Source organism: the organism of the source record quoted next, unplaced genomic scaffold (assembly GCF_019419815.1).
Source record: "Pyrus x bretschneideri cultivar Hongxiangsu unplaced genomic scaffold, Pyrus_bretschneideri_v1 Contig93, whole genome shotgun sequence".
Taxonomy (NCBI): domain Eukaryota; kingdom Viridiplantae; phylum Streptophyta; class Magnoliopsida; order Rosales; family Rosaceae; genus Pyrus; species Pyrus x bretschneideri.
In genome coordinates, this window is record NW_025999835.1 from 188,763 (window position 1) to 198,535 (window position 9,773).

At 37.1% G+C, this 9,773-nt stretch overlaps 1 protein-coding gene across 1 annotated transcript; it reads right to left on the reverse strand.

The window, feature by feature from the left end:
- Nucleotides 1-1,265: 1,265 nt before the first annotated feature.
- LOC103965783 (persulfide dioxygenase ETHE1 homolog, mitochondrial) lies at nt 1,266-5,207 on the reverse strand. Its single transcript, XM_048576866.1, has 9 exons — nt 4,707-5,207; nt 4,455-4,583; nt 4,137-4,244; nt 3,001-3,135; nt 2,768-2,809; nt 2,592-2,651; nt 2,455-2,508; nt 1,911-1,935; nt 1,266-1,823 (listed from the first exon to the last, which is right to left on the reverse strand). Exons 1-9 carry the CDS (start codon nt 4,956-4,958, stop codon nt 1,717-1,719), a joined length of 912 nt encoding a protein of 303 aa, XP_048432823.1. The 5' UTR covers nt 4,959-5,207; the 3' UTR covers nt 1,266-1,716.
- Between the last annotated feature and the right edge of the window lie 4,566 nt (nt 5,208-9,773).

A 9,773-nucleotide genomic window follows, 5' to 3' on the forward strand; every position in this document is an offset into this window, starting at 1 on the left:
CAAATACATTTCTCTACTCCCAAATTGGAAGAGAACACACACCAAAACCTTGAAGCCTTAAAGTTCTAAAGCTCTTAAGAAAATCCCGAAGGATCAAGAAAGCACTCTTCGTTCTTCGTCAAATCCTCCTTCAAGATCAAGCCCCAACGGCCTTTGAAGAACTCCCACCAACTCAAGATCAAGCCCCGACAGCCCCTTGAAGAAAGTGTTCATCATTCATCATCCGTTCATCCTAAGATCAAGTCGGCCCTTTGGATCAACAACCTCAACAAACCCATATACCCATTCTTCAAGATCAAGCCCAACGCCCCTTGAAGATTCATTCATCAACTGTTCATCCTTAGATCAAGCCCCGACGACTCTTTGGATAAACAACTCATCCACAAACCTACCCCCTACGAAGATAGAATCAGAGGACCAAATTTGAGAGATCGTAACCCTAAAATCATTAAACACAAAAATATTACTTTGTACACGTTATTCTTGTCTCTTGTTTTCAGGAATTTTTCGTGTTCACAATTCCAAATAGAAAGAAAATTTGATTTTAAATTTTTATTCGGGGTGAAATTAGAAACCTCATTTCCTATCTAATTCATTAAAAAATATCCAAAGTATCCAATTTGAAGCATATACGACTAAAACATGAGTTCAAAATAACTACCGTAAAACATTTAGAAGGATGGAAATGAGCTCTTGGGTAAAACTGAAGCTATTTGACCATGTTTGGATAAAGAATTTTCAGGTCCTAGACAGATTCAGACCGAGTTATCGAGAAATGACCCAAAATGTTTAATAGAGAGGATTATGAATGCCCTCCATGAGCATTACAAAGACATGTGGGAAGAAATTGCAAATGACACATTTAAAGTAGGGATTTGCACATCGCTCTCACATGCCTTTGTAATACTCATGGGAGCATTCCCGATCCCCTATCTAACATTATGTTGTCCAATTCTCAATAACTTGTTCTAGTTGCCTTCGAAATCCCTTATCCAAATGCCTAAATGAAAGCATGGATTAAAAAGTCAAAAGTCCAAACGATGTCCAAATGGATGAGGTAATTGAGGTAGATAAAGATACTATAAAACAGAAATTATGGATGGATGTTCTCTGGTCTCTGAGAGGTCCAAGTATTCAGTTTCTGAGCAAATTTGAATGAAATCTAGATTTCAAAACTGCCGAAAGGTAGAACTTCAACAACAAAGATGTTATGCAGAAGATGTTGCATGGAAAATAGTAAAAAAATAGTAAAAGGTTTAACGTAGTAAATCCAATGCAACAGCAGCAGGTAGCTGGCTCTTTCATTCATCCACACATTTTTTTCCTTTTTCGTTCCGTTTTCTTATTATTTTTCTGCACAACAAAATAACTCATACAATTATCTCTTGAAACGAACACGAGAGGTATCATAGGATAGGGTAATGCTAGGGAGACTAAATTTGTAAAGAAAGTTTTGAAAACTAAGAGACATGGAAGTTGATGATTGGTTTATTACTTAAACGTTGATAAACGTGCTTATTCTTATTGGTGACACAGTATTTAATTAGAAGATTTAGTCTCCAAATTTAGTCTCCCTGACATTACCTCATAGGATATAGAGCTGCCTTTTCGGCAATATAAGTCTGGTAGTTGTAGAATTTCACCGAGTTATGTGGTAACGCGCCAGCTCCTTTTAGAAGTTCTTGTCCGAAGTACAAATCATAGCAGCAACTGTATCTAGTTGGCCACGGGCTCGGCAGGTCTTTCAGACAAGTCTTGCAATCCACAAACCATATTTGCAGGTACAGCTATGTCAATCATTTTTGGATATGCCAGTTTTAGATCTGTCAAAAAACATAAAATTTGTCTTAATTAACCTAAAACGGTTCGGTAAACGGCTACAAGCTTAGATGCTAAATACGTTTACTTACTTTCCATGATACTTTGAAACTCCTCCTGCACAAAACAGTTCAAAAATAAAAAGTTATTACAAAGGTAAAAAGCATCAAACATATCCTTGTCATCAATGAAAGATAAAAGTGAAATTTTAATAATGCGCATATAGTTAAAAACATGCAAACTTCCCTACACCGGATGCTACTTATTCAGCAAATAATCTTCACACGGTAGAAAAAGTTTTTCTCATTACCCTATAATTTTTTCCAAAATTCTTCTTACAATATCTGAGCAACATTAGTATCAACCATTCTTACTAAAACTAAGCGATTTCTTTTAGGCAGAAGCTCCGTCACATTAATATCTCCCCTCGTGAATATTATGCTAAGACATCCTGGCTAAATATTGACCCAGGATATGCAGATAAATAAAAAAGAATCAACAATCAAATTCATTACAGTAAAAAGGAAAATCATTATCTGCTCGTTAACCAGATAGTAGTAGCAACATCTTTTTGACGAAAATCAAAATTTAGCAACTGCAAGGGGCATAAGATTTTGGCGAAAAACAACTATATACCTCATCTTTTGTGAGCCGGGGATTATAGAGCATCTCCTCCCCCACAGTACTAACCTGCATCTCAAGCAAACATGCGGCATAAGTAGCTGCATAGGTTCACTTGGTACAGAAGAAATAAACAGTAGATGGTTCCTTACAGTGAATCCCTTGTAATCATGAGCAGGATAGATACGTGTATCCTTTGGCAATGTGAAAATCTGGATTTGTAAGAACAAAAGTATTAGCGTTTTCTCAATATATAATGTCATGAATCAACCTCATTCATTTCTCATGGTACTGAAAGCCAAAGTATACTATCTTGTCATGTGCTTGCCTGTGAATGAACTGACTTGTAGAGTTGTTGTGAACTGCCACCCTGCAAGCAGATTAGAGAAATCAAAACAACAAACTTGACAAATGCCCTTCACAATCCCGTTTTAAAAAACAAGTTAACTTCCACTGGCACACTGCCACTACTTTTTCGTTTTCCTTTCATTTGATAAAGAGCAGCGGAACTGTCACAGACATCTTAAATTTTTTTAGAAGTTTATGATACTATAGACATACCTGAAAATCAGTTCTCCCACATCCACGAATGAGTACTGCATCTCCAGTAAAAGCCATCCTTGGTTGGGGTTGATCAGGCCCATCTCCTGTAACATAGGTAACACAACCTAATGTATGCCCAGGAGTAGCTCTAACCTGAAACGTAAATATAAACGTACAAAAGAACATGTCAAATGGTCGGATACAAAGTGTGCACGCGTGCGCACACACACACCATCAGTGAATACCAGACAAAACCACAGAAAAGTAACAAGTCAATAATCGGTAAGTACAAGACAGATTTTGTTCCAGCAGGTTGTTTCTTTGTGCCGACCTATCTTGCCATTAGACCAGAAATTGGATGCAGCAGACCACAACATACGAACATAAGATACATATGCATACATATACAAGCATACATGCAAACACATGCACAACACATTCATACCCAGCCACAGACATCCCAACGTAGAGAATCTGCACAAAACTAGGTTCAAAATTGGTGCATAGACAACAAAATATGTTACAGTAGGTTAGTTCTTTTGGTCAGTTTTTTCACTATAAGAGGGAATAAGGGATGCACTAGATCACAACCTATACCAGTACACATAAGCCGAGCACTATACTGAAATTTTAACATTTATGAAGTGCCATTCTAACATACTGCAGGATTTCTTCTACTTTGTCAGCCCAAAAGCATTTAGTTTGAGAAAAGCTGGTTTTCAGTATTCAAACCTCATTATGAGATTCCGAACTGCTACAGGTTTAGGCCGAACACTCCAAATTAATCAATCAAGTTTTTTACCTCCACGTAGCAGTTAGCACATTGTCATCCAATCTTCTTAGTAATTGTTCAACATTCTATTTGATAGAAACGTTGATCTCACACAATAACTGAAGACAGAATCATCAACTCTAGAGAAGAAAAACTACACTGTAGTATAGTTGTCAGGTATTCATATATAATAACCACTGGGAAGCAAAGAGACACATTTTGAACTATCCCCACTCTACTTACACCTCAAATGATACTCAGACTTTTTCACTAATTTTTGTCATATTACTCCTCCAGAAACCATCAGAACATTCCGATTTGCATGTTACATTGTGCAAGAAACTTCAAACATAAGGGAAAATAAACCCAAGTGTTGGCATACCTCCAAAAACAGATCGCCAAAATATAATTTATCGCCGGATTCTATCAGAAGGTCTGCTTTTGATTTGCTCGCCTTCGAAATGACAGATTTCACACCAGGAAGCTTAGTCTGCCACAACAAATATTTGCATATCAATAAAAAGGCAACCACACATTGGTAAATCATTGATTACAGAATTCCATCAAAGAACGCAACTTTTTCCCCAAATAGCATCATTCGAAAGCAATTCTTCATTTCGTCATTCATGAATAATACAAATTCAGCAACATTAACAAAAAGAGTAAAAAAAATTTCTAGAAAAAAATCGAAAGTTGGAACCTTGATAAGACCGGTACCGGTCACGTGATCAGCATGAACATGAGTGTTCATGACGTAGATCAACTTCAACCCCAACTCTTTGACAAGTAAGATATCCCTATCCACCGTCTTGTCCACCGGGTCAATCAACTGCAAATTCAACCAACGAATTAAAGACCCAAAATTTGCATCATCGATTCATCATCATCCTAATCATAATTAAAACCAAAATCACTACTTAAATAATTAAACACTTAATAGAAAAAAGCTGACCAGAGCGGGTTTGTCGGGGTGAGAGACGTCGGCGAGCAAGTAAGTGTAGGTGGAGGACTCCTTCTCGAAGAGCTGCCGGAAGAGGAGCTTGGAGGAAGAACCCGACGACGTCGTATAAGCCATCGTTCGGGAATGGGAAGCGAACTTGGCGCGAATCGTAGGAGGATTGAGGAATTTGGGAGAAGAGCTACTGAAGAAAAAGGAAGAAGAACGAGGGAGAGCGACAAATCTGAGGACGCCGATTCGAAGCATTTGCCTTGTTTTGCTTTATTTGTGTTGTTAGCTGGTGGACGCAGCGATGAAATCGATTGAGCAATTTGCTTATTGTGTGTGGGGGCGGGGGGCGGGGCGGGGCGGTGAGATCAGCAAGCATTACGATTGTTTGTGCCCGCCAAATCAGATGAGGCCTAAGGGAGATGAAAGAGACAGCTTGCGAGTGATGACCGAGCTGTGCTGTGTCCTACTCGGCTAGTGGACACGACATTCGAGGTTTCTAAATTTCTAATCATTGGATCATTGTATCTTCTGCCGCTGTAACTGAGGGCTCTTACATTTGATTATCTTCAAAGATAAATTTGAACTACACGACCCATTGTAAGATTTAACTTCCTTTTGTATCCTGTAAATAATATCTTTAAAAAAAAAAAAAAAAATCTAATGAACCTTTATCTGGTTGAAGGGTGTGCTGATTGAGTCATCTTGTGATTCAGTTAATTCATATTGAGCTTATTGGAATCGTCGGGACATTTGAGATTTGTTTTGATGCATGGATTTTCGACATTTTTAAGTGATGGTAATATTCACTATCTTATTTATTATCGAAAATAATTTTGCTCATTGTTCTCAAGTGATGGTGATGTTTACTGCCTTATTTATCACCATTAGATAAATTTAAATTTCAAAATTTGTGTAATGAATATATACAATCTCAAAATTTAAATGCATACAATGATAAGATGGTGACATTACTACCACTTGAGAGTGGTGAGCAAAATACATTCATTTCTTACCATTGCATTAGTTTAAATTTTGAGATTTGTATCAATCCACTATACAGATTTCGAAACTTAAGTTCATACAATAATGATAAATAGAGTAAGCATCATTATCACATCCTGCCCTGAGCCCCCACCACATCCCGGGCTCAACTCCACCGTAGCACGATATTGTCCATTTTGGGCCCCGACTACACCCTCACGGGTTGTTTCTGGGAACTCACACAAGAACTTCCTGGTGAGTCACCCATCCTGGGATTGCTCTCGCACGAACTCTCTTAATTTCGGAGTTCCGATAAAACCCGAAGCTAGTGAGTTCCCAAAAGGTCTCGTGCTAGGTAGATATGAGAATATACATATAAGGCTTACAACATCCATTTTCCTGGATGATGTGGGATATTACAATCACCATCACGTGAAGACAGTGACTAAATATATTCCCTTGAATTCTACATTTCCTCGTTTGTCAGCTGTCGTGAAGACTCCACTAACACATTAAACTAAATAATTAATTCTCTAAACAAATAAAATATGCCAACAATGAATTGATGTGGCCTCACTCTACTAACATGACATTAGGTGGCCTTGCTATTCAACGATGACTAGTGTGGTTGACACTGTTGCGTATATCATTTATTGTGGCATAACAGTACTAGTGGTGATTGTGCACTTGGCGATTGTGTGTTTGTTGGTCACTAGAGCATAACTTTGTTGCATCTATTGTTTATTGTGGTAGATCAATATAACTTTGTTGCATCTTTTGTTTATTGGTCACTGGAGTAATGTACTCCAATAACAATCTTATAGTTATTTTTGATGATTGATGGAGTGCACCTCTATCGCTTCTTGAAAAAAAAAAAAAATCTATCAATCAATATTAACCACCCTACAAGGCTTATAATGAACAATTTGCTTAGTGATTCTATTTAGGATAAGAAGACCATATCGAAATATACTTACAACACTATTTTGAAACAAAAAGAAACCTAGAATTCAATTGTTGTATACCCAAACTACTATTACACTTGGTCAGTATTCTAAAATGCGGGTTAGGCGGCCGCTTAGGCGCTGGATGGCTAGTCTCCGCCGCGATTATTATGAAATCGTTCAACAAATCAGAAGGGCTACTAACCGGTGTCTAGGCGGCCGATGGGCAGGCAACGTGGGCTAGGTGGCCACTTGGTTTTGTAACAAAAATAAAAATAAAACTCTTTGTACTGACGACAAGAGAGTGATCTGTTGCGGAAGGACAAAGAGATCTGCAATTTTGTTGTTGAAAGAAGATAGGGAGAGCCGTCTGGAACTTCTTGAAACCATCGCCGTCGGGGATCACAACTACACTAACCCACACAATTTAGTTGATTTTTGGGTTGGGTTGGTCGGGATCTGCGGTTTGATGAAGATGAGGGCTTGTTTGCTTGATGACAGGACGACACTGCATAAAGAAGGTAACTGGGTTGTTTAAACCAAGGGATATGCGGTTTGATGGAGAAGTGAAGATAATGTATGGAGACTTTGGAATTGACAGCATAAAGAAAAAAGAAGATGAGAGTTGGGTGTCAGAAATGGTTCAATGAACAAAGAAAAAGACTTGTTTAGTAAAATAATGGATTGAGAATATATAATAAATTAAACAATATATCTAGAAGTTGTTGTCGAATCCTTTATCATCTTTAGGTTAGGGTTTTCTTTGTAAATAGCTAAACATACAAGGTCTTTTTTGGGTTATGTCTTTTTGGATGTATATACTTTGTGTAGTCTTCTACTTTTATTTTTGCATTTTATTATTCTTTTATTATTCATAGAAATATAGTTTTTTAGGTGTAAATAAACACATATTTACAAGATATATAATAAATTTACATAAATCCATCTAGGCTGCGTAGGTGTCCGCCTAGCCGCCTAGGCGCTAGGCCCCTGCCCGCCGCCCAACTAGCGCCTAACGTTTTTTTAGAACCTTGCACTTGGTTAATATTGCACATGATGTTTAAGTGTGAGGTTTCTCACTCGTATTGAACTTGTAGCTCAAGTAATTAAAATCATATCTTTATATTTTCAAAGTCTTAGTTTTGATTTTCCACTCAATTGTTTAGGAGACAAAATTAATTTAGCATCATTCCAAATTTATCAGATGTCCCAAATGGACCTAAACTAATTTAGTAGTGTAAACTAGGGATGGTTCGGTATGGATACCGAACTAAAACCTTAGTCCCGATTCCCAAACAAAAATTTTTGGTATTCTAAATTTCAAGACTGATCCTAAACCAAATTTTTGGAATCCCGAAATATTTTTGAGCTTTTAAGATTTTGGACTTTTGGGCTATAATATTTGGCTGTGCAGTGTGCAGAATAGCCAATCTGCACTGCATATCTTGGCTGTGCAATGTGCAGTGATCAAAATTTGGCTGGCTATAAATTTAATAACTTGGCTGGGCTATAAAGTGATCATCAAATCATTATGTGTAGAAATAAAATCAAACCAAAATCCTTGCGTTGCATAAATCCAAAACAGATAAGGAAAAAAGGTAAGGAAAAATGGACTCATTCACTCAATCCTTGAACTGGTCAGACATGCAGTGATTGCATTTAGTGAGATATAATAATGAACTTCACTTAAGAAAGCAATTCAACTAAATAAGTTGAAGAACGAAGGCTTCAAAAGAAAGAAACAGTTTGCATCGAGAGAGTATTAAACCAGATAATAAGCCACAACCTATTACAAAGGTCAACCAATGACTAATGTAAATATACCAAAGCTCCAACAGCTTAGATTCCTTAAAGACTAAATACTTCCAAGACTTGAATACAAATATGTCCCACATTACACTTTTAAAAGCAACAACAATTAAATCAAAGGAGCATACAATTCAAGAGAGCATACAATTAAATAGAACTCTTCTGAGATATTTACCTATTGGTAAATAAAACTCCAGCACAGAAGCTGCAGTAGCAAAGCAAAAGAGCCCAATTCCTTGGGCCTTCACCAATCTGCAAAAACCCAAGAACCTAAACCATTAGATCAATTAAATAGAATCTGATATGTGAAACCAAACAAACCCTAATCTAGAATTCAAAAATTTAATTTCAAAAAACCTAAAATTACAAACCCTAATGTAGAATTCGTAAATTAAATTTCACAAACCCTAAATTAATTCCCATATTTATTTACCTATGTCTGAATCTGAAAGAGAGAATCACGTGAGAGAGTCAGAGGCTCTTGAGAGAGAGAATAGCGAGAGAGAGACCAGTGGTGGCTGTAGCTCTGTGTCGTGAAGGAAAGGTCCACCGTCAGAGAGAGACAACGGTGGATGATCCGTGTGGTGGTGGGCCGGTGAATGGCTGGCCGGAGTTGGATTTGAGTGAGACTGAGCTGAAAGACTGAGTTTGAGTGAGTGAGAACTGAGAAATGAAATGAAAGTTCGAAACTGGAGTGGAGTCCTCGATGGGGAGAAAGTTGAAAGCCTAACAAGGAATGGATGGACGACATAGATTAATTTGAAACAATCCAACGGTTCAAATTAACTCTAACTATAATTAAAAAAAAAAATATATATATATATTATTATCTATGTAAATATATATATATATATATAATAATTAAAAATATATATTTTTGTTTCGGTATGGGAATACCGAAATATTGGGAAGACAATCCCGATTCCCATACCGAAATTTTGGAAAAATCGGTATTTTTTTGGTTTGGTTTGGGATTTTTGGGAATTGAATCCACCCCTACAGAAATGTGTCAAAGTATTGCAACTTTGTGCTACAAGTGCCCATCTTTTCTTTTTGTAAAGTTTTTTTTTTTTTTTTTTTTTTTTTTTTTTTTTTTTTTTTTTTTTTTTGGGTCAAACAATATATTTGTTAGATTAGATGTTAGATTAGAGAGTTGACAGAGTTTGAACTCACATCGTAATACAATGACAACACTCATCTTCATAGTGGTGCCACATTGTCCAGCCCTCACAACCTTCGCTTTCGGCGCCAGACAGGCCCAAACAACCCAAAGCCCAAAACTCTCGCTTGCAGAAGAGGTTTATCCCGGCCCAGTTTCCCACCAAAAACCCCAAAG

Coding starts and splice junctions, on each gene's coding strand:
- LOC103965783 (XM_048576866.1), bottom strand. CDS start 4,958: ATGCTTCGAATCGGCGTCCTCAGATTTGTCGCTCTCCCTCGTTCTTCT. Junction 3,136..4,136: donor TTGGCGATCTGTTTTTGGAG/GTATGCCAACAC, acceptor TTTACGTTTCAG/GTTAGAGCTACTCCTGGGCA. Junction 1,936..2,454: donor CCCGGCTCACAAAAGATGAG/GTATATAGTTGT, acceptor TGTTTTGTGCAG/GAGGAGTTTCAAAGTATCAT.